General features: G+C 45.8%; 4 protein-coding genes across 9 annotated transcripts; 3 read left to right on the top strand and 1 right to left on the bottom strand.

Annotated features, from left to right (window-relative positions):
* Positions 1 to 375: 375 nt before the first annotated feature.
* maff (v-maf avian musculoaponeurotic fibrosarcoma oncogene homolog F) lies at positions 376 to 24662 on the bottom strand. Of its 6 annotated transcripts, none has more exons than XM_054749019.2 (3): positions 24592 to 24662; positions 1107 to 1193; positions 376 to 1024 (listed from the first exon to the last, which is right to left on the bottom strand). In XM_054749019.2, the coding sequence occupies exons 2-3, from the start codon at positions 1137 to 1139 to the stop codon at positions 581 to 583; spliced, it is 477 nt and encodes a 158-aa protein (XP_054604994.1). In that variant the 5' UTR covers positions 1140 to 1193; positions 24592 to 24662; the 3' UTR covers positions 376 to 580. The 6 variants fall into 6 exon arrangements, with proteins under 6 accessions (XP_054604994.1, XP_015819173.1, XP_070401613.1 ...); XM_015963687.3 differs by lacking the exon at positions 24592 to 24662 and adding an exon at positions 4996 to 5165; XM_070545512.1 differs by lacking the exon at positions 24592 to 24662 and adding an exon at positions 4784 to 4806.
* Positions 6206 to 8757, top strand: tomm22 (translocase of outer mitochondrial membrane 22 homolog (yeast)). Its single transcript, XM_015963688.3, has 4 exons — positions 6206 to 6485; positions 6942 to 7060; positions 7359 to 7476; positions 7919 to 8757. Exons 1-4 carry the CDS (start codon positions 6399 to 6401, stop codon positions 7991 to 7993), a joined length of 399 nt encoding a protein of 132 aa, XP_015819174.1. The 5' UTR covers positions 6206 to 6398; the 3' UTR covers positions 7994 to 8757.
* dmc1 (DNA meiotic recombinase 1) lies at positions 9104 to 13973 on the top strand. Its single transcript, XM_015963686.3, has 13 exons — positions 9104 to 9406; positions 10618 to 10662; positions 10750 to 10896; positions 11000 to 11082; positions 11159 to 11211; positions 11549 to 11590; positions 11672 to 11744; positions 11825 to 11916; positions 12019 to 12092; positions 12192 to 12306; positions 13289 to 13349; positions 13423 to 13539; positions 13714 to 13973. The coding sequence occupies exons 1-13, from the start codon at positions 9350 to 9352 to the stop codon at positions 13781 to 13783; spliced, it is 1029 nt and encodes a 342-aa protein (XP_015819172.1). The 5' UTR covers positions 9104 to 9349; the 3' UTR covers positions 13784 to 13973.
* On the top strand, positions 14068 to 26700 carry gspt1 (G1 to S phase transition 1). Its single transcript, XM_015963684.3, has 14 exons — positions 14068 to 14431; positions 14691 to 14735; positions 16771 to 17043; positions 17132 to 17165; positions 17286 to 17363; positions 17450 to 17630; positions 17726 to 17880; positions 18012 to 18152; positions 18314 to 18407; positions 23228 to 23308; positions 23453 to 23626; positions 23863 to 23952; positions 25482 to 25650; positions 26025 to 26700. The coding sequence occupies exons 1-14, from the start codon at positions 14236 to 14238 to the stop codon at positions 26075 to 26077; spliced, it is 1764 nt and encodes a 587-aa protein (XP_015819170.1). The 5' UTR covers positions 14068 to 14235; the 3' UTR covers positions 26078 to 26700.
* Positions 26701 to 27139: the final 439 nt, after the last annotated feature.

Below are 27139 nucleotides of genomic sequence, written 5' to 3'. Positions count from 1 at the left end.
GATCCTAAACAGAAAACCTTTCATGTGGCCTCAAGATGGCACAAGTTTCACGTGAAATACGTATTTGAAAACGTTCATTACTCCACCTCGGACGACGACGACAGAGAGGCTGATCAACGGACTAAACGGGAAGTTGGGATGTCGGATAAGGTCAGAGTCAGCGGGAAGAGGGACACGCCCACTTTTGTTCAGCTTCTGCTGAAAGTCAGGTGGAAGCAGAAAGTTTCTCCTGGATGTGCGATAACTCTGGGTCAGCCTGGCTTCAGAGTCCAGTGTGTGTGTGTGTGTGTGTGCGTGTGTGTGTACATTACAACTTTCTGATCATTCTTTGAAAACCTTTACCCGAGTGACTCGGACGACGTGTCCTTCTGTCCCAGGATGACTTCTAACTAATCTCTTGTTGCTAGGCAACACCCCAACTTGCCGCTCTGAAGTGAAGCACATCTGCATCCCATAATGTGAAATGGGCAGAATGCAGACACGTTTAGTATTTTCCTACGTGCGTGCGTGTGTGTTTCCTTTGCAGACTGTCCACCAGCTGAGCCCCCCGCCCCCCCCCAGTCTGGTAGCGATGGCGGTCCTACGACGGTTCCTGATCTCTCTGTTGCTGAGGCTGAGGGGGACTCTTCACTATGGTGATGACCGAGGCGGTGTTGAGGCGTGGAGCTGTGGCCAGCAGGCTGGCCCCCCCAGACTCCAGACCCCTGGCGAACCTCTGGAGGGCGGCCAGGCGAGCGCCGAGACCCTCCAGCTCCTTCCTCATGCCGGCGTTCTCAGCCCCGAGCCGCTCCACCTCCCTCTGGAGCTCCATCTTCTGCTGCTCCAGGGCCTCTCTCTGGGACACGCGTTTGACCCGGCAGCTGGCCGCATAGCCGCGGTTCTTTAGGGTGCGACGACGCTGCTTCAGTTTCTGGATGTCCTCCCGGGAGAGGCCGCGCAGGTGGAGGTTCAGCTCCCGCACCGACAGGGACATGAGCTCGCTGTCCGACAGGAAGGGCACATTCTCCCCACATTCCTGCTTCACCTGAATGGGTGGAAACACAAACCGTAGTTTAGGGCTATACCATGACTCGGCTCTTTTTTTTTAATTTCTGGCTGAATTGTACCTTCAAGGCTTTGCTGTTTCTCTCCGTCGTCATGATCCAGTTATCCTCCGTGTTGCCCCGCAGCACCAGTAGAAACAAAAATAGTCTCTGGAAAAAACAAAAACAAGAATAAAAAAAAAAAAAAACCAAAGTGATGCTTTCCCATGTGACTTTAAGCCTCGTTGCTTTGTATCCGACCTGGCATTTACCATCCACTCACAAGACAGCCAGTCATGCACGCTGAGGAAGCCACAGATCTTTCATGCTCCTCCAAAGGCCCTCTCTCATTAAACTGTGAGGTTTGATACTAGAGGAAGGAGGTTTTCAAAACGCTGGGCCTTTTTTCTTCTTTCACTCTTTCTTCTGCTTGCTGGAATGGTTAGGGGGAAGTTATCATGTGCCTGGCCTTTGGTTGCTCAAAACAGGTGTCCTAACCAATTCCCCCAACACTTCCTGCTTTCAACACCAAACGGTTCAAAGCTTTCGCCCTACAACGCCGGAACACGCCCAACTTTCAAGCTCCTAGAACCTGAATCTTTCACCACCGTTGTGAAACTGCACCCTCGTAACAAACAAACTGTTGATACAGCAGCAGCATCTCTAATGTCAGCCAGAGGCTCAGATAGCATCAGGACGTCCCACTCAGCCTAATGTCAGCACACACATGTTGTTGTGAGGGATCAAAGTCTAACCTCTAAGTGGGTTAACTAACCAACCCCTCCAGCCCTGCCTCGGCCTGCGGGACTCGGGCTGCTGCCGTGCTACCAAAGTGATTCAGCAAAAAGAAAAGGGCACTTTCATTGATTCTATCTTTAACAAAATGGCCACACAGATAAAAACACCAACACACTGTTGAGTAAGGCCAGCAAACTCAACTCTCACATCATGAAAAAAGCTGCTCGAGGTGCTTTCCCCTGCTGCTTTCTGCCCCGTCAGTGTTATCGCTCTGCTTTGGTGCAACACTGGATTTTCCTCCTCACACACCAAACGTCCTCCTCTCACTAAGTCACTCTTTAATCCACACAAGTCGGGGAAAACCAGGCTTTTTACGACATTTCACTTTCATACGAAACAAACTCTTCCTCGTGTTGACCTATTGGGATGTTTGTCAGGTGCAAGGAGGGACATCATCACACAAACAGCTCAATCTGAACCAGTCATGTGTGTTTACAAGGTCCTAAGGTGTTATCATGACCCTTTAACCCACTTTCAGCAGATATGCAGTTATAAACAGACATTCAGTCTGAAGCATTCCTTTAAATGCTCTGCTCCAGAATAAAGGTTCACATGTTCTACCTTGGAGAACCGTTGCGTTTACTTTAGGACTTTTTGACGCGAGTCACAACTAATTCATATCTTAAGCGTGGCAGACCACTCGCTGAACAGCCTCCGTTTGGAAAAACGGTTCAATTCTGACAGGAATGATAGGCTAATGGCTAGCCTGAGCACAGCCTGGATAAAAGTGGCAAGCATCAACCTTTACACAACAGTCGGGTTAACAGTGCACGTCGGTACTTCCGGTACGCCCAGAGGTCACGTCCGACAGGAATGTCTTGGTACTCAGGCCAAATCAAACAGGTGTGGCATAACGGTCTGTGGTGTAACGTTTGATGAGAATCTGTTTGTGTAAACTACGGTCAAACAACAAAGACTGGAACTGTTTTATGAAAGCAGCAATGGGTTTTTGTTTTTGCTGCATTCAGGCTAGCTGTTAGCCAAATTTTTTCTCTCGCACAATTAGAAGCATCAAAAAATCACAGCAGCAGAAAAACATAGCACTTTCTGGTCATCTGGTCCGGAGGAACTTCATCAGATGTTGTCAGAAGAGGTGTGTGCTGTGATAAAGTGTAAAGCAGCTTTCATGAAAACAGGCAAGAGGTCATTTACAGGTGCCAGCAAACTGCTTTAGTCTAGGCCTGGGGTATTCAATTCTGGGCCTGGAGGGCCAGTATCCAACAGGTTTTAGTTTTAACTCCGCTTCAACACACCGGATTACAATCAGCAGGTGATCAGCGGGCTTCTGAAGCTTCAAGAGCTGCTGCACAGGTGTGCTGGAGCAGAGAAACCACTAAAACGTGCTGGAGGCTAGCTCCAGCTAGCTGTCGACAATAATACATTTATTTGTAAGCGTAAGGTCACTTTAACATATTACAGGTTAGAACACTGTTAAGTTAACAATACAAATCAAAAAGTTAAAAATTAAAGCAGTAAAATGCTAAAATACTAAATAACAATTCAAGTTCAAATTATCAACAGGTAAGCCATAAATAATCAATCAATAGATCAGTATCATAAAGATACACATTGCACATTGACACATTAGTTAAAATCTACATAATATAACAGTAGGAAGAACACAGTCAAGCAAATGTTTGCAGTTAGGTATTCAAGAAAGCCTGCCTGAACAAATGTCGTGGTGGTGTGTACAGACTGAGTAGATCATGTAAATAACGGTTAGCTCATCAATCCTGATGACTTATTTACCTGAACAGGTGCTGTTCAGGAAGCCATCTACATATGCAAAGATACTAATTATATCTGTAAAACCATAAATCAAAAAGCCACTTAGAAGCCCTCTTCTGAATCTGAGGCACACCCAGCAGCTTCGAGAAAGTTTAAGGTGGAACAACAACTGCACAGTAACAGCAGATTTACTGAAGTTGGACTTACAGCTACAGCAGCTCCCTGGGTACAACCCACAACTAAAATGACATTTTCACTCAGCAGAAACGGCTTTTCCTTCGCCTCTGTGGTCGTACTGCATTGGGTTGCTATGTTCTGTCTCTTGGTGACTGTTTACATCATTTCACTTGGAAGCTGTTGGGTCGTTTTTGGATTTTTGATCTTCCGGTAGATTCTTTAGAAAGTGTATTTTTGCGTCATTTAGATGCTGTAGGTGATCCGTTTATGTCCACGTGCTGATGGTGTTAGAAAGTTACATGAAACAATAACAGCCACGTTCAGGGGCGGACTCCTGACCAGGAAACCTCAAACTCCCCGGGCCCCTCGCAGGTCTGTGGCCGCCTCACCACCCGTCCTAGTGGTGGCTAAACCCAGGCTGAATATAAAACATATTTTTACGTTTTCACCAGGTTGTTTACGGTGAGCTGCATCCCAGAAACATGCGTGGGATGCCAGTAAAAGGCGTCCATCCACCCAGCTCTAACCGATGAGACCGCCGTTTCGTAAAGTCAGGGTGATTCAGCAAGAAAGCCTTCAGCTCCGCCAAGACTGTCAGCGTGAGCTAACCCAAGGAAACTAGCAGCTGTTGCTACTTCCTTCTCAAAAAACATACTATTATTTCTAATTCCGTCTAAAACCTCCACAATGACTAACAGATTAAAGAGCCTTAAACAGCATTCCCAAAAAGGACAGCAACAAGTGAACGCCTCACGGCTTTAACCTGAACCTCACAGATTTACCATCTACTTTAAAATAGTGTACAATCGATCAATAACTGAAATATAAACACTGAACACCACCGCTGAAGTGTTTGTAAAAACTATGTCACAATCCACGTTTTTCCTTTCTCAAAGAAGAGCTGTTAGCTAAGGGCAAAGGCGCTGCTACGATAGTAAACAAGTACCTCCGACGGTCACATTTTCAACCGGAAATCGAAAAAGAACAAATATTATAATAAGGTAAAGCGTGTTAATTGATTTTAAACGACAAAGACATAAACATAAAGCGAGACTAACTTCTTATCTTTAATGTTTTAGCAATGTTACCCGTTAGCACCTAGCATCAGCGGCTGAGCTAAAGGGGATTAAAGCGAACAGCTGCCTGCTCTCTTGTCCTTGGTCTGTGAGGCGCCCAGCGTCCCAGTCGTCTAATGCTCGGCCATTACCGCCGAGTTTAAGCAAACACTTAAACAAATTGTGTTGTTTTACCCCTAAAAAGGAGAAATTACCTGTTGGTTCGAAGCAGCTCTGGCGACAAGACCGAGTCCGCCTTTTCCCGGAATTACTTTTGCTCCGAGGTTGGATTCTTTCATTCATAAAAAACACAAGCGACAATGACGTCAGGCCTAAAGAATGGGGGCGGTGCCAATGCCCGCCTAGCTCCCCCCACCGGCGTACTCCGAGAGGATGTAAACAAGGAATCCCTGAGTCCCAAAACCGCTCCTTCTCTGCTCCCAGCACCAGCTCTGGATCATCGGCCCAGTCTGGAATGAGACAGAAATACAGGAAAGGCCTCGGAGCTAGCGAGAACAACCCAACACACACACACACACACACACACACACACACACACACACACACACACACACACACACACACACTCTTTTATGTGCTACCTACCTCAGAGAGTTTATTATAAGTAAATCTTTGAACATCGCAATCTCAGTGACGTCGCGCCTTTTACGTAAAGATCTTACGAAATTGTTAAAATAAGGAGTAAAAGTTCTTCAGAAAATGTCATATTTATTCAGTCGTCTTTAATAATAATGATGATGATGATGTGTTGATGGTCTTTATAGATATAACTAGTATCTTCTTTTTCTCTGGGTTTGTCCCTTTCAGGGGAACCAATCAGCTGTCTCCATTTAGTCCTATCTCCTGCTCCACTTCATATCCTGTTTGCATGAATCTCCTTTTTATTCTTCCTCTCAGCCTGGTAGCTCCAGCCTCATCATGTCCAAACCATCTCAGCCTGTCCTCTCTGAGGTTATCTTCATAACATCTAACAGGTGTTGTCCCACTGATGGACTCTTTCATGATCCTCCTATCCATCTTCGTCACTCCCAAAGAGAACATTAAAGTTTTCAGCCTGCAGCCTCCAGTTTTGCTCCAGTCTTTTCCTCGTGGACACTGTCTCGGCTGGCCTCACTACCGACACCTTTCCTTTCATCTCTACTGTATATATGTTGATGACTGAAACCCTTTCATCACACATCCCACTTGACTCTTTACTCCACCTTTATTGCACGACAGATTAGCTCTCATAAACAGTAAAAAATAGATATCACGTAATGAGATTGACTGAAGTACAAAGAAACTAATTTTATGTGTGTCTTGGCTCTGAACCGCACCAGCTGTAATACATCCCTAACGACAGGGGGCGCAATTTTTTCCACCGGTCCTACAAACTAACCCCTGCCCTCTTACGACATGTGACCCCGACAAGATTCACGTTTTCCGACCGTGACCTCAGACTATCGTTAAACCGATGCGCTCTTCTTAGTTTCAATGAAACTCAGTGGTAATTTACTAGAAACCGTTTAACTTGCAAACCTTTTTACGCTTTAGCCAGCCAGCGACTCAGCTAAGCTAACAAAACCGAACAACCGAGCTTGGAGCGGGGTAGAGGACGATGGCCGCAATCGAGGAGCTTTCCCCCGCAGGCCCAGTGTCTACCCGGCCACCTGAGGACGAGATAGACGACGACGAAGATGAAGACGTGGGTGTCAAGTCACTCGACTTCAGTTGTGCTTTTTAGCAGGGTCGTACGAAGGCTAACATGTTAGCTAACCCTCTGTGCTCCTGGTCTGCTGTTAGCATACCGAGTTGATGCGCTTTCCAGTCAGTGTTGCAGTGTTTGATTTCAATTTATAACTTTGACTTAACTGTAATCGTTAACTAAACAGATTACTTTAACTAGTAGCAGTTGTTTTTCAACCAATCAGCTAACCTTTATAAACTACTTTATACACACAGTGACCGATGTGCTGCACGTGATATAAAAGCCCAAATCAAAAGACAACAACAATAAAGGAGGAAAAGCAAAACAAATACGAATGTTAAAACAGTCTGATTTATGCTGATCTGCACTTAAAGGCCAACGTATAGACAGATCTTTATAGAAAAACAGTAATTTCCCTCCTCCTAATGCAGTCTTGTGTGTGTTCACGTTCAGCTGGATGAGACCCTTGTGGAGAGGCTGTGGGGCCTGACAGAGATGTTCCCTGACTCGGTTCGTTCAGCTGCGGACGTTTCAGCTCAGTGCTCCGTCTCACTGCTGAAGAAGTTTTACAGGTGAGTCCTCGACAGTCTGCTAGAGCCTCTGATGAACAAGAGGCTAAAAGAGAGGACGTGTCCAGATTTGGCTCCAGATGTCGAGGGAAAAGTCAGATATTTATTTCCAGAGTATAATGGGAATTGTTGAGGAAAACGTAGAAATGTCAAAGAGTTAAAATATTTATTTTACTGTAGAATGAAGTTTAAGAAGAGAGGTCATTTTCTAAATATGATTCAGAGAAAAAAATGTTGTCTTAATTTGAGGAAAGCTCACGAAACATAAAAGAAACTAACTGGCGTCATGATTTACTTCCAGTTTTTCCCGATCTGCGCTCTGGGTAGGCACCACATCCTTCATGATCCTGGTTCTGCCGGTGGTGTTTGAGACGGAGAGGCTACAGCTGGAGCAGCAGCAGCTTCAACAGCAGAGACAGGTGGGGTAAACCACAGCCTTTATTTGTGACAGCAGTAGCTCAGGAGGTAAAGCTGGTTGTCCAGTAATCAGAAGGTCGCAGGTTTGATCCCGGCTCCGGCCAAAGAATGCTGCTGTTGTCCTTGGGCAAGACACTTAACCTGCCTTGCCTGCTGGTGGTGGTCGGAGGGTCCCATGGAGCCAGTGTTCGGCAGGCCTTGCCTCTCTAAGTGTGACCCAGGGCAGCTGTGGCTACTTTGTAGCTCATCACCACCAGCGTTTGAATGAGTAGATGCCTGATTGTGTTGTGAAGCGCCCTGGGGGGTTGTAGAACCCTAAGAAGGCACTATACAAATACAGGGCATTTGTTTCTGGAAGCACAAACTTTCGCATTATAATAGTGGGAAAGCGAATGCTGAAATGTACATGCTGATGAGGATGTCAAATACATTTGCCTTTTTCAGATCTTGTTGGGGCCAAACACTGCTGTGTCCGGTGGGATGCCAGGCATGATGCCTCCAGCATCTGGAAAGATGTGAAAGATAGGAAGAGATGACCCGATCTGAGATCTGCTGCCTGCAATATATCTGGGCCGCTCGCAAGAAGAGACGGGGAGACCATGGAGAAGAGCACAGAAACGCATCAACAGCATTGCATCTGGCTCCCTCCAAATTTATGGGACACTTCGCTCTCACTGTCTTTTCTTACCTCCAACATCATGCAGAGACTTAAATTCCTGGAGCACTGCTTTTATTTTCTATGTTTTATTTTAAATAAAAAACTAATTTCATCTTAAATATGGTTTATGTTAGCAGAACATCTGGTAGAGATGGATACATGAGAGGAAGAAAAGGTGTGTGTGTGTCTTAGTGTTTGCAGTTCTATGGATGGTTATGTCCATCTGGGTTTTTGGTCCTTCTTTGTGTACTTGCTAGTTGCACTAATGGGAAAGAAAGTAGTTTTAAATGACAAGCAAGTATTAAAGAACTGTAACAGCTGGATCCTGTCATTGATTAACGTTAAATTCTGCAACATCTAAATGCAAAAAAAGGTGCTCTGTATTTTTCCTGCCACCATTTGTCACAATAGAAAAGCCAAATGGCATCTCTACTTATTTTAAACTTGGTCATTTTGTTATTTTCTAAATGGGACAACTTAATTTCATCATTTATGTATCAGTTTACGTTCTCCTTCGCTATCCCATGTCGCTGCTTTTTGTCTGACATCACTGAAAGGATAGAAGCAACAAACATGTTTTGTGGCAAGAAGATGTGTTCAATAAAAAAAGAGTTCCCGACCATGACTTGCGTGGAAATGCAAAATTATTTTGATGTGCATTAGAATAGTTACATATTTTTACTCGCATTTGCAATTAAAAGGGATTATCATTGGAGACTAAAGTATCAGCCTACTTGTGAGTTTGATGTTGCGTTCACTGACTGTTGTCAGGTTTTTTTTGTTTGTTTTTTACATTTATCTGTGGCTAAGACTCATTTTGGCAGCACCTGAAATATATTTATGGTATTATGAATGTTAATATTTGTTGAGATAATCAACGACACAGAAAACTATGATTAAGTCATCTATCATTTGTTGTAAATCTCGAATTTTCGTTGTTCCCTGAACGCATCAGACGTCCCGCCAGTCGCGCGACCAACAAAAGCGGCTGGAGAAGAAACTAGAACTATTACAGCTGAAAACAAAATATATATTTGCTAAAACGTTTACTTTTGTCACCTTTTTGTGGGTAACGTGATCAAGTCGAACGAAATTAGTTGCGTTGTGTGTTTTACCAGTTGCTGGAAGACAGCTATCAAACTATTAATTAAGCTAACTTCCGATTTTGGCTAATTTTTTAGCTTTTAATTTTGTAAGGCTTTGGCTTCTGTTTGAAAATGAAAGTCGCTGAGGATCAAGTTGTTGAAGATGAGACAAGTTTTCAGGATGACGATGTAATGTATTAAATTAAATAATTATATACCGGTATATACACACACACAAGTAAAATCCTATGGAGGGGATAAGCTAGTTTGTGTATTTCAATAGAAAAGTAATAGTTACAAACTTAACTTCCTCACTGAACAGCCTTTGTTTGGGGAAATGCGTTTTACTTGAAACAGGACTGATGAGTTCTCTGGTCTTACTGAGTGTAATCAAATGTGAGCTGTTGCTGTTTTAGAACAGCTACAGTCACTAAAATCACGTAGCAGTTCATGGAAATCTGTTGTCACTTGTAGAAATATGAATAAATTCTCACTGTCCTTGATCTAGGGCTAAAATCAATGTCACAGTATATTGAGGAGCTCACCTTAATAATGATAAATGCACGATAACAACATGCATGCAAAGAAAAACGTCCACTATGGGGCTGTCACATGTATTATGTTGAGTCACGTTGTCATGTGACTCCGTACAGCTTCTTAAAGGTCCATGAACATCACTGACCCACAGGAACATTTTCATTTTGTTTCATTACCAAATTTATTGACTTGGAAAAAATGACGTCGGTTAGAGACAGAAATTTTGATGAGGATACATTTTTGATTTACCGCACCCTGCCCTACCTCGAACCACGGATGCTCTGGATGTGCTACATTTAGCTTTTGGTGTTGGTGTAGACCTTGTACACACACACACACACACACACACACACACACACACACACACACACACACACACACACACACACACACACACACACACACACACACACACAGAGGAAGAATAGATTCCAAATCACTTATTTTCCCTGTTTTTGTTGTTGGATTAAAAAGAAAGAGTAAAATCAAGTACATCTCCCCCTTCCACGCAAACATTCTGGCATCAAGTCCATAACTTCACCGTCTGTGAGGATGTCTGTGTTCCTTAGAAATGACTGGACATAAAGCTGGGACATTTTTTGTTTAGGAAGACGAATACTGGGGTACATTACAGTCACAGATTGTTTATTTACTGGGTTATTTATGTTGGTCATTCGTGCATCAAGGTTCACCTTTGGGAGTTATCATCAGTTTCTGGTTAAATAACTGCAGAAGTGTGAACAAATTATGTAAATATGTGTGTGGAATTAAACTGATGGTGGTGGTGTCATGATAATAGTGATATTGTTTTTGTACGTTCTGACCAGTTCTGATGTAGATGTGTGTTTCTCTGAACCAAACAGGAGTCTTTCTTCCAGGACATCGACCTCCTTCAGAAGCATGGGATTGTGAGTAAACAGCAGGTCTAGAGACTCATTCATCACATCAAAACTCACATGCACCATGTGTGATTGTCCCTCTATGTCTGATATCAGAACATGGCAGACATCAAAAAGCTGAAATCTGTGGGTATTTGCACTGTGAAGGGGATCCAGATGACCACACGCAAAGCCCTGTGCAACATCAAGGGCCTGTCCGAAGCAAAGGTGGAAAAAATCAAGGAAGCCGCAGGAAAAATGCTGGTTAGATCTGAATCTCTGTCGCCAGTGTCTAAAGGTGCCTGCAGCAACGAGGTGTTTTATAGAGAATCTGCTTCATGGTGTGTCTGATTGTTTCACCTTGTAGAACGTTGGTTTCCTGACAGCCTTCGAGTACAGCGCAAAGAGGAAGCAGGTGTTCCACGTCACGACCGGGAGCCAGGAGTTTGAGTAAAACTTTAGTCCTAATGGTGATACGAAGTATGTTGTTGGCTTTGCGTGCTTCAGCCTTACCTGTCATCTGCAGCAAACTGCTGGGTGGAGGAGTAGAGAGCATGGCTATCACCGAAGCGTTTGGAGGTGAGAAGCATTTCCTGTTGTTGACTGAAGGGCTGCATGGTGGTGGTGGTAGCACTGTTGCTTTGCAGCAAGAAGGCTGCGGGTTCTAATCCTGGAGTGAGCATGTTTTCCTCCTGCATGCGTGGGTTTTTACCCACACATCAAAAACACACGTCAGGTCAGTGAGACGGTTGAGTGTGTCCCAGTGATGGACTGGCGACCTGTCCAGGATGTCCCCTGCCTGTCACCCGACGCTGCTGGCTGGAGTCCGACGCCAGCTCCCTGCGACGTTACCGAGAATGAAGCAGTCCAGACAATAAGTTACGGTTCACACTAACTTGTGAAATCTGTTTCCCAGAGTTCCGCACGGGAAAAACCCAGCTGTCCCACACACTTTGTGGTGAGTCTGGATCGGTATTCGTTTACACAAACCCTCACAAATCTACCTGGTTTCAATCAGCGTTCGCGTGTGTTTGCTCAGTTACAGCGCAGCTGCCGGGCGAGGACGGCTACTCGGGTGGAAAAGTCATCTTCATCGACACAGAGAACACCTTGTATCCTCCTGACACCAGCTGATGTGGTTGTCCGTGTAGCTCCAGTGTTCCTGAGTGATCCTTCACCCGTCTGATTCCAGCCGCCCTGACAGGCTGAGAGACATCGCTGACAGGTTCAACGTGGACCACGACGCCGTGCTGGACAACGTGCTCTACGCTCGAGCCTACACCAGTGAGCCACAGCTCCTCTCAACGAGATCATTTTAATCAAACGCTGGTTTAGTTTTTGGTGTGAACGTACCGTTCAGTCAGGAGGAGCGTGTTGTCTCTGCAGGTGAGCACCAGATGGAGCTGCTGGACTTTGTAGCAGCAAAGTTCCATGAAGAAGGAGGAGTGTTCAAACTGTTGGTGAGCGTTTGAACGCCTGTACTTGTGATACTCCCCGCTGTTGGTTCATCTGCGGTGTGTGTTTCATCCAGCTGGATTACATCTGCTGTGTTCCGTTAGATCATCGACTCCATCATGGCTCTGTTTAGAGTGGATTTCTCCGGTCGCGGGGAGCTGGCCGAGCGGCAGCAGAAGCTGGCTCAGATGCTTTCACGGTTGCAGAAGATTTCTGAAGGTGTGAATAAGACACGTGTTCCAGAACGAACGAGTTTTAGGCCCCGTGTTGAGTGGATCCCTGTTTCATGGGACCCAACGTGACCTGGCTGTGAAGCTTTTCCTCAACAAACTCATCCATTCTTATTTGTGCAGTTTTTCTGACACTCATTATATTTTCACGCCCAGCTGAGCCTCAATCACAGAACAACTAGGCTGTTTATTGAAACTGCTGACTTAGCTCCATTATACAAATGCCGGAGGGGAATGGATTTATCCACCGGAGTGTGTCCAGCTCTGCTGTTACAAGTGGCAACATCCTCCTCTCACCTCGTTAGACGTCTTCAGCTCAGAAACCCGAACAAATTCAATTCAAGTTTATTTATAAAGCGCCAAATCACGACAAGAGTCGTCTCAATGCACTTCACATAATAAACATTCCAATTCAGGTCAGTTCATTAAGCCAATCAGAAATCATGTTTCCTATATAAGGAACCCAGCAAATTGCATCAAGTCACTGACACTAGTCAGTGACTTGATGCAATCCTCATCCTAAGCAAGCATTTAGCGACAGTGGAGAGGAAAACTCCCTTTTAACAGGAAGAAACCTCCAGAGGATCCTGGCTCAGTATAAGCAGCCATCCACCACGACTCACTGGGGATCGAGAAGACAGAGCACACACACGCACACACGCACACACACACACACACACACACACACACGCACGCACGCACGCACACACACGCACACACACAGGCATGTGTTGTAGTGTTTGCCTTATTACACGTCAGAATTTGAGCTAACATAATGTGTTTGGTGATTAGCCTGTAAATCAGGTGAGTTTGGAGCAACAACCAAATAGTGCAAATACACGTAAGTACATATTAGTACTACAACGGCTTTTACCAGTGTCTATCACTTTGTGGTACTCTGTATAATTGTTGGTCCATAAATATGTCTGATCCCCGCTCTTGTTTACTGGTGTAATGTACGTTTTCTCTAGAGTACAACGTAGCCGTGTTTGTTACCAACCAAATGACCGCTGATCCTGGAGCAGGAATGACGTAAGACGGAGTTATTAAGACCGTTGTCATTCTAGTAAGTTTGTTTTGAAACTGGAATTATTGTTCATTTTAGATTTCAGGCTGATCCCAAGAAGCCGATTGGTGGGCACATCCTGGCCCACGCCTCCACCACACGGATCAGCCTGAGGAAAGGGCGTGGAGAAATGAGAATCGCTAAGATTTTTGACAGGTATGTGTAGCTTGGATGTTGTTTTAAGTCTGACTGAGTCAAAAGTTGAAACTTTTACATTTTACTTCTGCATAAAATCAAATTATTGGTTTTTCATCTGAGGCTTGAATTAGGCCATCACACGTCGTTTGGGGAATGTTTGTTAACTCCAAGTGTTTTTGTGATTTCCTCTAGTCCTGATATGCCTGAGAATGAAGCCACCTTTGCTATCTCTGGCGGAGGAGTCACTGATGCCAAAGAGTGATGGTGATCAAATCAAATGCATGTTAATGTTGACTGTTCAAAGTGCCCCTGTTAGGGTATTTATTCTATTTATAGCTGCAGTATTTATTAGTTTCCTCGAGCTTGTGTAACTGAGACGTGTTGCCCTTAAATGCATGTGTTTTATTCATGTTTGTGTTCAAATGTTTTAAAATAAAAGGTGATGAAGTGAACGGGTCTGGTTTTCTTCTAGAGTAACTGTCCGACCGCGCCCCCTAGCGGTGGTTGTAGGAAGTGACGCTGCTCGGCGCTCCTCGTCAGCTACGAGAGACCCATATGCTGATCAGAGCCAGGCTCTAAAGCGATGGGAACCTCACCAAACGTGCTGCTAAGAGTCTGAAACACACCAGCAACTTGTCGCGTTTTAACCGAACTTTACAAACAGCCAAGCCTCGCATGGTGGCGTGAAGCTTTAGAACTCTGGACGAAGCAGTCATGGACCCGAGAGACACAGCCCCGGATTCGTGGGAGCAGGAGGAAGATGCCGAGGCCCCGGCTCCGGCGGCGGACCTCCCGGCTGCCTTCGCTTCACTCAACGTAAACGCCAAGCCTTTTGTCCCCAACGTTAACGCTCCGGTGTTTGTACCGAGCTTTCTTCAAGCCAGCCCCGGGGAAACGCCGTCTCCAGACGGTAAGGTTAACCGTGAATTTAGCATAACTTGCTAACTCGCGTGCTAATCCAGCTAAGTTAGCTTAGTGTGAGCAACTCGCTTGTCACGTTTCTGCTCACTTAAGCTAGTCGCTCTGTTGCATGCGCTTCTCTACAGCTCAATGATTAATTTTTAATTCAAATTACAGATACGAACTATGAGACGTAATCAACATTTTATTGTTAATATTCATGAAAACTTTGACACGCTTTGTTTTTTTTTTCTTTTTTGCCCCACAAGGTACCCCTGACCCAGCTGCTATCATGGAGGTGGCAGACCCAGTCGGTATGAACACCTGACAGCACGTTTCCATTTAGCGAGCCACAGATCCACATGTCGGGCAGGGTGTGAACAGATAGGCGGCGTGTGGATGGTCCCACTTATGTCCCCTCTCAGGCTGATGGCACCGGTACAGGGAGGCGGGTGGGGGTTCTGGCTTTGGTAAGGCCATGTGCATGGGGCAGGGCGTCTACGTAACAGATGACGCAACCTCACTTGACACTTCCTGTGACAAGTGGAGTCAGTTGGGTGTCCGTCAGAGCCATATGGACATGCTTGTAGTTAGTTAGACTCATGCACATGTGTCGTCCTGGGGTCTCATTTATCTAGCTTGCTTACTACAAAACGGGGTCGGAAAACTGCGTAAGCAACTTTCCACGCAAACTTTGGGATTAATGAAAGAAAACTTAGTGGAAAAATGTGCGCAACTTTAAGTTGACTTAGGTCCTTACGCACATTTTGGACATGGAGAGCACCTGCAGTGCTGCTGCTGAGAAGGATAAAATTATGAAATCCTGCAGCTTTATCACTTGTACCGCTTCGTTTTCACACAGAAAAAGACCCCCCACACGTGCACGTACACACACACACACACAGCCTGAAGCACAGAATATGGAATGCAGAATATCAGCACGGGGACAGATTGAGACAGAATGTCATGCGTCTGTGACAGCGTGTGTCCTGTCACTGTGACCCAATTGATCATGTGCCCTGGCTACTTGGACAGGGGAGATCTCAGTTTGGCTGACTGGTTAGCGCGCGTGACTTTCACCCGGGAGTCTGGGGATCGAATCCAGATTGGACCATTTTTTTATATCCACCACAGATCTCTCTGAAGAATTCACAACATTGACGGCTTCAGCAACGCTGTACCACTCCGTGGATTTTCTCTTATTTGTTTTGCAAAAGCACTTCCTTTCATTTCTCCACCTCACCCACAGGTACCTCAATTTCTGCTTCTGTGAAATTGCGCTTCCTTGATCTGCCTTGATCTACGGTCGCCATCATCATTGGCGGAGCGCTGCAACAGCCGGCTTATGTATATGCATGAGATCCACAAGGCACTTTGCATTGACTATTTATGGCAGTAAGTGGGCGTGGTGAGGGCGGGATGTGACTAAAATGCAGCTGAGACACTTTCTCGTTACTCTCAGATTTATGAAGCGGAGATTGCGTGCAGCTGTGCGTACTCCATGTTTGACAGATCACAAACCTGCTTGGCGTAAGAACATTTTTTTGCTGAGCTTAAGTAGGGTTTTAGTAAGGATTCTACGCAATGCATGATGGATGAGACCCCGGTCCTGATCAGGTTATAAAGAGGTGGTGTTTTAACGCCTCCTAACTTGTCCCTTTAAACCATTTACTGCTTGTCACCAGAGATTCAGCAGAGCTTAGGTGACAAAGAACCAATGAGTTAAGAGGGGACTGGAGCTTCTCGCATACCTATGATGGGTGAATTTCAGAAGAAAAAGTCAGTGTTCACGGTCGCGAGGCTGTGTAATTTCTGCTACAAAGACTGGGAGGCCTTTTTTGATCCATCCATCCATTTTCTGAGCCCGCTTGTCTACGTAGGGTCGTGGGGGGGGGGCTGGTGCCTATCTCCAGCGGTCAATGGGAAATCAGGCGGGGTACACCCTGGACAGAGCCAGTCCATCGCAGGGCAACACAGAGACACACAGGACAAACAACCATGCACACACACAACTAACGACAATTTAGACAGACCAGTCAACCTAATAGTCATGTTTTTGGACGGTGGGAGGAAGCCGGAGTACCCGGAGAGAACCCACACATGCACAGGGAGAACATGCAAACTCCATGCAGAAAGATCCCAGGCTGGGAAGCGAACCCAGAACCTTCTTGCTGCAAGGCAGCAGCTCTAACCACTGCGCAGCCCGCTTTTTTTGATCTTCATGGGAAAATGCATCCCCTGTGAGGCCCAGCAGCTTTTAGCTGAATGACTGTGAACAAGTAGAGGATGGCCACAGGTCTTCTGAGGTGAGGCAGGACACCGATTGTAACAAACCTGTTGTGGTTTCAGCTCCAGTAGAGAATGGAAACACAGAGGCGGACATGACCGCTGAGGAGGAAACGTGGGAACAGAAGGAGGAGCCTGGGGGAGGCGAGGGAGGCGGGGGACATGAGGACCAGAGGGAGATGGGAGATGGCTGTGAGGAGGGAGGTGCCACGGGGAAGGAAGACGAGGAGATGATGGAGGAGGAAGAGGAGGAGATGCCTATGCCTAAAGTGGCTCCTCCACCTCCTGATGCACCCAAGAAAGAACACGTGAACGTGGTCTTTATTGGTCACGTGGGTGTGTATCGTTCATTATCTTTAAAATCGTCCTCTTTTTACCGGCCATTTAAATCATCTCAGATTAATTTTTATTTTTGTGACATCAGATGCAGGAAAGTCCACTATCGGGGGACAGATTATGTGAGTCTACCTCTATTCTACCTCATCTCTCAAAGTCTCACGCTAGCTTGCCTGTTAGAGGAGACTTAAAACACTCATCTTACTTCGGTGTGAGTCATCTTGTGTGTGCCGGTGTTGTAGGTACCTCACGGGGATGGTAGACAAGAGAACTCTGGAAAAATACGAACGAGAAGCTAAAGAAAAGAACAGAGAGACCTGGTGAGAAGTCACAACGTGACACGATACGTTCTGGTGACTTGACTACTTGTGCGTGTCTGAAAACGTGCGATGGGACGTATTTGCAGGTATTTATCGTGGGCTCTGGACACAAATCAGGAGGAGAGAGACAAGGGCAAGACGGTGGAGGTTGGAAGAGCTTATTTTGAGACAGAGAAGAAACACTTTACCATTCTGGACGCCCCCGGACACAAGAGCTTCGTCCCCAACATGATCGGCGGGGCGTCGCAAGCTGACCTCGCAGTTCTGGTGAGTAAATATCATGATCGCATGTGTTTGGCCCCGAGGCAGGCGCAGAAATATCTTCAGTTTCTAGACGGTCAAGCGTTCCTGCTTCGTTTCAGGTTATTTCAGCGAGGAAGGGTGAGTTTGAGACGGGATTTGAGAAGGGTGGGCAGACCCGGGAACATGCCATGCTGGCCAAAACCGCCGGAGTTAAACATCTCATCGTTCTGATCAACAAGATGGACGACCCCACTGTGAACTGGAGTCTAGAAAGGTGAGAATACAAACGGGTTTAACATGAAGTTGAGCAATAAAGTATTTTTTAACATGTTCCGATGCTTTATTTGTGACAAATATTTGTGACTGTTTGGATGATTCAGGGTGAAATCGTTTCTTTTCCTGCAGATATGAGGAATGTAAAGAGAAGCTGGTGCCATTTTTGAAAAAAGTCGGGTTCAACCCAAAGAAGGACATCCATTTTATGCCTTGTTCTGGACTCACGGGTGCCAACCTGAAGGAGCCCGTAGTCGAGTGCCCCTGGTACACGTAAGTCAGGGCTCACCCCGCCAGCATCCCATAAATCTGCACTGCTTACCCGCCGGAGCTTTCCAAAGATGAAACGGGAACGTCTAAAACACACACAGTACCAGGATGTAGTCAGGACCGTGAAAACACATTTTAACTTGACCACTTGTGTTTGTTACCAGGGGTTTGCCATTTATTTCCCACTTGGACAGTTTGCCAAACTTCAACCGATCCAGCGATGGGCCTGTCAGACTTCCCATTGTGGACAAGTACAAGGTGAGCAGCAGCACAGGGCCTTCACCTGTACTCAGGAGTGGGTTTTTATCTGATCGCCTGACTCAGATGGTTTTTGGCCTCCTGGGAGATTTTCCAAGAAACACAAAGGCTTTCGTGCAGGCAAACCTTGGCATGCCGGGGTCTTTCCTCTTTAGGATCATTCAGCCTCTTGGCTCTCGTTGGGATCGCTGTGGTGCAGAGACAACCTAGCCTGGTCAGCCAGCCCCATGCTTCCTTATGGGAAGGGAGAGCTGAGAGTCTGGGAACTCTTCCATAGGGAGCCTAAGTCTCCTTCCTTTCCGGGCGGCTCACGGGTCCCCAGAAGAACGTAAAAGTGAATGCAAGTCAACGGGGCTAAAACCGCTGTTTTCTAATCCGCTTCCCCTTACGCCCTGGATCACACACATGTTGTACTGCAATTTAAATGAAAAGTAATGATGGGTGTTTCGACCCTGCCTGTCATGTACTTTGAGATTTATCAGCTTGTAAAAGTTCATAATTAGCATGACTACACACCAGAAATCGGTACGTCGCCATTGTGACGTCACCACATGACCTCCTCTCCCCTAACGTAGCCGCTGCTTACCACATGACCAGATTATGGCGGTTCTTTCCTCCTTTGGGAAGTTTGCTGAACTTCCAGCCCTTTTCCCTCAGTTTTCTGAGGCTATTTTAGGTTTTCTTCTATACCTAAAATAGCGTTTCCCCCCATTCAAAAGTAAGCGCTCACTTGGTATCAAAATGTCTTTAAAACTCACGAACATCATTTGTGAAATCCACGGCACAAAACAAGCGAATTAGAAAATAGCGTTTTTAGCCCCATTGGCTTGCATTCATTTTTTTGTTCTTCCAGGGAACCACGGTCCGGAAGTAGATGGGCGTGACTTAAGCTCCCTATTGAAATAGCCCCGCCCCCTGAGATTTCTTAAGCCGGGCGGACACTGTGTGACTTTTTCACTCGTAGCACTCAGCTTCAGCTCAAACTGTACGACTTCCTCGCAGGGCAGATCTCACAAGTCGTGCTCACGCTGCACGACCCAGTTCTCGGATGCGACCTGACTGCTCACACTGTACGTCTGGTAGCAACACGTCGGCCCTAAAAATGTGCTAAAAATAGCAGTTTTTACACAACACGTCAGACTTTTTTGTCTTGTTTTGCCTGTTGTCCTTCGGGAGTGCTGCAGGAGGACACACAGGGATTTATGGGGGTTGGATGAGGAAAACGAAATAAAGAAAGTAAATCTGTGTTTTGTGATCAGTTTAATTTGACATGAACACGACAAACACGCTTTCTTGACAATCTTTGTCAATGTGTGTAAAAAAAGACGTTTAGAAATAAAAACAAACAACGTGTGTTATTAGGGAAATAGCGGGCGAGCAGTGTTGATGCAGGATTGCATATGCGCCGTGAGCGGTTCTGATACTTTTTGGGTCGCAGCCGCTCGCAGCGCCGCTTCAACCCTCATGAGGAACGAGCAAAATATCAAACACTCCAGAAGTCCGTGCGAGCTCACGATCGCTGATCGGTAGCTGGTCACGTGTGTTAATCGCCTCTCGTAACCCCCTGTACACGACACGACGCTCAGCGCAAAACTCGCCCTGATCTTGTGGATTCTCACACGAGTGGAGAATCGGCTCAAAAAAGTGAAAAAGTCGCACAGTCGGCGCCAAGCAGCATACGTCACACACTGTGACTCTACGTCTCTTTCCTCTGATCTAAGTGACTTGAACGTGTCTTTAAAACCACAACAAGTAGAAGCGCTAAAAGCCTCTTCAAAAGAAAGATGTTTGGGCCAGAAGCCATTTTTGACTACAGCTAAAAATCTACATTTCCGCCTTTTTTTTATGGGTTATTTTTGCGCTGGCTAGTCCCGCCTCTCAAGTGCCTCTCTGCCTGTGAGTTACCGTACCATTTCTCTGTGTAGAATAAACAGAGGATGAGTCTGGCAGGCTAGAGACAACCAGTTTCTGTCTGCTGCCTCCCTAATGTCCTTTCCTCCCTGTGTTGGCTAGAACTGTAGCTGTGGGAAGGAGCCTAACTGGTATTCTTCTGATGTAATGGGATTGTGGTTTGTTCAACTCGGAGCTTAACTCATTCACTGCCATTGACGAATAAAGTCGTCATTTGCATGTTTTTACTGTGTGGGCGTCGGAACGAGCCCCCGCACCGTGAGAACAAACATCTAAGCTCTAAAGTCAATCTTTTTCCGCATACGTCACACGTCACGTGATCAGGAAGCAGAAAATCCATGTGTTAGATCATTTTGGACCGCTGCTGTAATAAAAGTGAGGCGGTAACCGGAAAAGCTTCTGCCGATCACAATTCAACAACGGATTATGAAAGAACGGATAAAGCTCGAAGCGCGCGGATTCTTCCCGATGTAAGAGGTGAGTCTCCGCTTTGTTTTGGTAGTTTTGGCGTCGACATCATCCCAGAACGCAACGTTCTGTGACTCTTAAAATAACTATGAAAGCACTGAAAAATGCTGGCAGCGAACGGCTTTTCTGATCAGGAAACGGCTGGCAGTGAATGTGTTAATAAGGTCATCCAGCCAATAGAGCTCCGGACTCAGAGCGTAGACGCCATGTTGGCAGGCAACAAAGGCGGGATCGGCTTGGATTTTACTTCGTCGGCATTTACTTCACACTTTAAAACCAAAGACATCGTTTTATATAGTCAGAAATTAAATAGACTATAAACATCGACGACCCTTACCATGCCCCTGGATACTTTTTAAAACGCCAGAAGCTGTCGGAGCGGCCCTGGCCAGGGAACGCCTTGGGATTCCCCCGGAGGAGCTGGCCCAAGTGGCTGGGGAGAGGGAAGTCTGGGCCTCTCGACTTATGGGCTCGACACACGGGAGGCGACAAACCACCGCGATCAGCGAAATTTGTCGCTGTCGCTTTTATTACCTGAAACACGGGAGGCGACCCCCGGCAGCGGCAAAGCCGTCTACGCGTTCTGTTCCATGGCGAAATTGAAACTTCCGTTGTTTTGTTTGGCTGTGTCAGGTTGGAGGGAATTAAGGTTATTTAAGCGGTTCAGAGTTAAAAAAGTGGTAGATATGATGTTTCACAAGGTGCTGCTAGAGTTATGTGAAATCTTACTTCTGATTTTACTATAAAACATAATAATAATCAACTTCTCCTCCATGTTTGCTCGGAGGAGCATCCTGTCCGCTCATTGGTCAGTGAATGAAACCTCCGTTGATTGGTCCTCGTCCGTGCAACAGCGATGAAAAGTTGAAAATGTTTCAACTTTCTGGGATCGTGTCGCTGGGTCGCCTGTGCACGACACGTGCACGAGCACAAAATTTCACACGCACGTTTTTCGCGTTTCGCTTAGTAGGAGGGAGACCCGCGATTATCGCTTTGTCGCGCATGTCTCATTGAAAATGAATGGAGGAGAGGCGATGTCGCCTCCCGTGTGTCGAGCCCATTAGGCTACAGCCCCCGCGACCCGACTCCGGATAAGCGGATGAAAATGGATGGACAAATAACAGATTTACACGTAAGTAGTTTAAATAGAGTGCTGTGCTGTTTGAATGTATAAACTGAACGCCAAGAGAAATCACTAGTCTGATTTTCTACAGTGAATAAATAAAAATGTCAGGCAGGAGCGTCTCAGGATCTGTCTGAGATCTGTGTCGGTGAGATAGATAATAGCAATCCAAAGTGCTTTTTACGTGTGATCAGCCATTGCTTAAAAATTAAATACAGCTTAGCCGGTTAATTGCTGTGATCATAAAACACGTAAACGGCAGCGCGCAGAAATCACGAGGCTCACGTTTTACGTGACGTTTACTTGTTGCTGTGAGTAATAAGACAGAAAAAGCCACGCCAGAATAAGTTTAGGAAGCCCACTAAGGATCGTAATAAAAGCATTTAAAATAAATACCACACACAGTTGAGGAAACGTTGGTTTAAGTACCTGATATGAAGTGGTCGCTGCATAAGCGAAAACCTTTACTCTCGGGATCCCACAGCTTCATTTTAGCCCGGTCACTAGCGCGTTTTACTGCAATGATCCAACGTTTGCGGTGCTCCGGATCTTGGGGAATCCTGTAGATGGCTCATTCCTTATGTCGTCCGTGTCTGTTCTGCATCCTGGGGCACAACAGGAATCTACCATATTTCCCGTTTGAGTTTTCTGACAATAACAAATAGTCCAGGTGCGGGCTTCTGCCTGCCAAGATGGCGCCGTTTCGATCTGGACTGTTGCATGCCGGGAGACGTGACGTCAACTCCTGGAGCTCTATAGCTGGAGATGGCAAACTTTCAGCAGAACCACAGAGACTCAGTCACACGTGTCAAACTAGATTATATCAGACCCGTGAGATCAGCCTGTTCAAATGCATGTAGAACTGCACGTCCCAGAATGCATTGGGACAGGCAGTGCAGCCACTAACCCACTCGCTGTTGGAATGGACCCTCCTGTTCATAAACCACAAGCGTGGCTCCGGCTCCGTGTTGCCGATGACATGCTGATGCTGACGAATCCTGATGGATCTGTGAGGTCTAACTCGGATGCAGGTCTTCAGCTCTCTTCTCTTCTACACACGGTGATGTCAGAGTTCACCTGAGCAGAAAGTCTAGAGCCATCTCACTGATTCACCTTGACTCAGCCTCTCTGGTCCCAGGTGTAGACGGACCTGAACCTCATCAGCTACGGAGGCCTGCTGCATTTTATATTGATGCTGTTCTCAACCTTGTAGAGAGGAGTATTTATGTGTAATGTGTTTATATTTTACTGAGCAGAAGGTCCTACTGACTGACTCGTGACAGATGTTGTGGTCTGACAGCTCTGCGTGTGTTTGCAGGACATGGGCACCGTCATCCTGGGGAAGCTGGAGTCTGGCTCCATCAGTAAAGCCCAGCAGCTGGTCATGATGCCCAACAGGGTGAGTGAATGGTGCCGCTCCATCTCTCTGGGAGCAAACATGGCACCTTCAAGAGATGACTAGAACATCTACGAGTCCTGAAGATGCTGAGACTGAAGATGCTCTGTGCAGAGGTGGTTCACACTCGGTTCTGGTGTCTTACAGCACACAGTAGAAGTGTTGAGCCTGCTTAGTGATGACGTGGAGACAGACGACGCGAGTCCAGGAGAGAACCTGAAGCTGAGGTTGAAGGGAATAGAAGAAGAAGAAATCCTTCCAGGTTTCATCCTCTGCAGCCCTGATAACCTCTGCCACTCGGGTCGCACGTTTGATGCCCAGGTAAAGACCAGGACACCAGCTCTCCTGCTCCTAGGGGTTTCTCTCTGAGGAGCAGCGTCTGCTCTCAGATTAAACAGAATTAAATCTTACAGGTTGCCATAGCAGCAGCAACAAATGACTGGGCTCATACTTTGTCCACGCTGGGGTCTAAGCGGGTGCAACTGTTTTCACTTGTGTGACTGTGTTTAGTGTTGAGCCCGGGTGGAACTAGCACGCATGTCATCTGTTTCCTTCAGATCGTCATCATTGAGCACAAATCGATCATCTGTCCAGGATATAACGCCGTTCTTCACATCCACACCTGCATTGAGGAGGTGCAAATCACGGTAAGCTGGTCACTAAAGACCCTTCAGCATACGTGATGCTTTGTTTTATGGCTGCTCCAGCTGAAGCTGTTCTCTTCAGTGGTTCGTTGGTGCCACCCAGAGGAGATGCGTGGATGAGGAGGAAGGATTCAGACCGTGGTTTTACTGACTAAACAGTAAACAGTAATATTCTCTTTAGGCTTGGGCAGTATGACTGCAATACCGTAAACAGCAACAATGTCCGTGTGTAGCGGTCACACTTTGTAGCGTTACGACTGCAAATTAATGATGACCAATAAGGTGTGATGGTTGCATGTAAATATGAAATATCAACCTGATTGATCTTTGAAGTTTAATCAGAGGATTATAGTTACTTTTACTTGTTCAGGGACCATAAACACACTTCTTATTATTTCAGACAGTCAGGTGTTTAGTTGAAAAGTAATTTTATTCTTTTCTAAACTAATGATTATACCTGACAAGATATGAATAATGAGAGGTGATGGAGTGGGGTGTGTAGGTGGTGTGATGGAAGCTAGATGTTTATCAGAACCTTTGCATCTGAAATAAATTGTGAAATCTGGGTGTAAAAGAATTAGTTGTCTGCTATAAACGAGAGTTGATTATCAATAAAACAGCATCAGACGCGTGTCTACAAACCCTGGTGGAGACCCCCAGCAGATCCGGACTGTCAGAAGTCGGGTGGACCTCACGGCACCGGGATTTTGTAGATCAAACTCCGATACGACCCGTCCAGTCTTGAGACGTCTCCAGGTCACAACAGCAGCTGGAATGCTCGTCTGCGTGGTTGTGTGGATGTGTGGATGTGGTTCTTAGGCAGCCGTCTGGCTGTGTCGGCGTAAAGCGTGCAAACAGGTTTTGACGGTATGTCCAGAGAGATGCTTGTTCCGAACTGGCCGGTTTGGAACTCCGCTAGAAACTGAATTACTCTGATTTATTAAACTACCTTGTTATGATTTCTGGCCATTCTGGCAAATCAGAATGAGCCGTGACTGGAAGGCTTTACCAGAACATTCCTCAGAAAGCCACGCCTTCCTTCAGATACAAGACGCTTAACTCGGCGAATAAGAATCTAAACTTTATGTGAGGTGAACCTTAAACTTAATTAGTGTCTCATGAAGATGTGTGTGAGTGTAGAGAATTATTAACTTGTTAAGTCTAACACACACTGATCATAAGATCTGCAATGGATCTTTGTAAGAGCAATCTTCATTTCAACTTGGTAAAATGTGGAGGAAGTTTAATGGCATCAAAATGTGGAGACCGCTCAAGCCTAGCTGTGTTATATCTAGTTGTTAGAGTTAGATTGATAATGGCTACAGCTGGCGTCTGCAGCTCAGAGCTGGAACAGGAAGTTATGATGTCCGAGACTATAAACGAAGCTCCTTTAGTTCTGCTGTGAACGTAGCTAAAAACACCAACGCACGTCTTCTGGGTGGCGCTAACACACCGTTGTAGTTCCTGCGCGGTGCATGTTTTTGCCTCCTGACTCGCCTGAACTGATGAGAGTCTGGATTTTCCACCCTCAGGCATTAATCTGTCTGGTTGACAAGAAGACGGGCGATAAGAGCAAAACACGACCTCGCTTTGTGAAGCAGGATCAGGTGTGTATCGCCAGGCTCCGGGCAGCAGGAGTCATCTGCTTGGAGACCTTCAAAGACTTCCCTCAGATGGGACGGTTCACGCTGAGAGACGAAGGTGAGCAAACGCCCGCTCGTCTTCATCGGGGCGGTTCTGAGGTTCAGCTCTGGATTATCAGTCGGTGAAAACATGACAGGACTCGTATAGTCCTATAAGAAATGATGGCAGCTGAAAATGTCTGCCAACTTCAAACCGTTTGTTGTGTGAAATCTCAATAAAATGAAGTTTCTACATGGATTAGAAACTAAAGTTAATCTAGATTTTGTTTATGCAAACTGAAACCGTAAGCCTTTAGTTGTCATTCTTTGCTGTTTTTATTTACTTTTGTGTCCCATAGTATTTATATTTGCTGCATCTTTGTGGGTGGAAATTAAATGTATTTACAAACCTCTACATCCTGTATAAACACGAGCTTTAACTCTAATCTCCAGGCAAAACCATCGCCATCGGCAAAGTGCTGAAGCTGGTTCCAGAAAAGGACTAAATGCACCTGCGTGCATGGAGCTCCTTCACTCGTTACCTGAGGAGAAACGCTGCCCGAGCTGACCCAAACAGCTCCTCTCTCTCTACACACAACTCTGCTGAAGAGAAGATCGCCAACAAGGAGGAAGGAAGCAGAGTCAAATCATATCAAATGAAGAAAACAAGACTGAAATCAGTTTATATGATGAGCAACATGAAACGAGTCCATGTCCAGCGCGTCAGCTTTCTCATATTGAGAGCTCGGCTATGCCACTAATGTAGCTACACGCCCCTCTTGATTACTCCCAGGGCCAGCTGTGCTGTCGGCTGGACACGCTATTTGTTCTTTAGGTCTGTGGATGCGGCGTTGCTGAGTTTGAAGAGCAAGAGCTGAAAACGCTCAGTGATTTCTACATCATGCAAACATTGGAGTTGGCTTGTAATTATAATTAAAAGTGCATCTCCCTTCTTTAGAGTGGACTTGGGAGTCCGGTGGATATTTGATTTTAAAGATTGCTGTATCAGAATTTTAGTTTGGGTTATTTGGACTGAGCTCACACAGTACTACTCTGATAATCCAAGGACAAACGCTCTCAGAAAACAGGCTGTTACATAATCTCAACTGAAAATAAATGATCAAGCTGACAGAGCAGTGTACTTGTTTTATTATGTTTTACTCTCGACATGTTTGATCTGCTTGTTTAAACAATGAATTTAACGCAAATCTACTTTAATAGACTGAATACTTCAAAGTTTTCCCAGTCCACTATGTTATCAGGACCAAGTTAGGAGGAGGTGTGCACATTTGTAAGTGAAGATCTTCATTAAAGAGTTTAACACGTGCATCAGTGTTGACATAAGCTTTATTAATGTTGGATCTAAGGGTTTCTTCAGGTCACCTCAGAGATTACACACATTGCTCTGAATGGGGAATCCTGGACTTAAGTTAGGAAAATCTGAATTCCTCCCTGAGTGGTTAATATTTACAGGTAAGCACAACCACGCAGGCAGCACTCAGTCAGACTGTTTTACTATTAATTTTTATATCTTGTAAGGCCAGACAGTTAAATTAAAAATAGTTTGT

Source organism: Nothobranchius furzeri, chromosome 16 (assembly GCF_043380555.1).
Source record: "Nothobranchius furzeri strain GRZ-AD chromosome 16, NfurGRZ-RIMD1, whole genome shotgun sequence".
Lineage (NCBI taxonomy): Eukaryota > Metazoa > Chordata > Actinopteri > Cyprinodontiformes > Nothobranchiidae > Nothobranchius > Nothobranchius furzeri.
This window is presented reverse-complemented; position numbering and strand designations above follow the sequence as displayed.

Bases quoted from the DNA above. Each gene is read 5' to 3' on its own strand.
- tomm22 (XM_015963688.3), top strand. From the start codon at position 6,399: ATGGCCGCAATCGAGGAGCTTTCCCCCGCAGGCCCAGTGTCTACCCGG. The intron at 6,486-6,941 runs GTGGGTGTCAAG...GTTCACGTTCAG, and splicing joins ACGACGACGAAGATGAAGAC to CTGGATGAGACCCTTGTGGA. The intron at 7,477-7,918 runs GTGGGGTAAACC...TGCCTTTTTCAG, and splicing joins AGCTTCAACAGCAGAGACAG to ATCTTGTTGGGGCCAAACAC.
- maff (XM_015963687.3), bottom strand. From the start codon at position 5,079: ATGAAAGAATCCAACCTCGGAGCAAAAGTAATTCCGGGAAAAGGCGGA. The intron at 1,194-4,995 runs GTAATTTCTCCT...TGTTTTTTCCAG, and splicing joins GAGCTGCTTCGAACCAACAG to AGACTATTTTTGTTTCTACT. The intron at 1,025-1,106 runs GTACAATTCAGC...CCACCCATTCAG, and splicing joins GAAACAGCAAAGCCTTGAAG to GTGAAGCAGGAATGTGGGGA.
- dmc1 (XM_015963686.3), top strand. From the start codon at position 9,350: ATGAAAGTCGCTGAGGATCAAGTTGTTGAAGATGAGACAAGTTTTCAG. The intron at 10,663-10,749 runs GTGAGTAAACAG...GTCTGATATCAG, and splicing joins TCCTTCAGAAGCATGGGATT to AACATGGCAGACATCAAAAA. The intron at 11,591-11,671 runs GTGAGTCTGGAT...GTGTTTGCTCAG, and splicing joins GCTGTCCCACACACTTTGTG to TTACAGCGCAGCTGCCGGGC.
- gspt1 (XM_015963684.3), top strand. From the start codon at position 14,236: ATGGACCCGAGAGACACAGCCCCGGATTCGTGGGAGCAGGAGGAAGAT. The intron at 17,166-17,285 runs GTGAGTCTACCT...CCGGTGTTGTAG, and splicing joins ACTATCGGGGGACAGATTAT to GTACCTCACGGGGATGGTAG. The intron at 17,631-17,725 runs GTGAGTAAATAT...GCTTCGTTTCAG, and splicing joins AAGCTGACCTCGCAGTTCTG to GTTATTTCAGCGAGGAAGGG.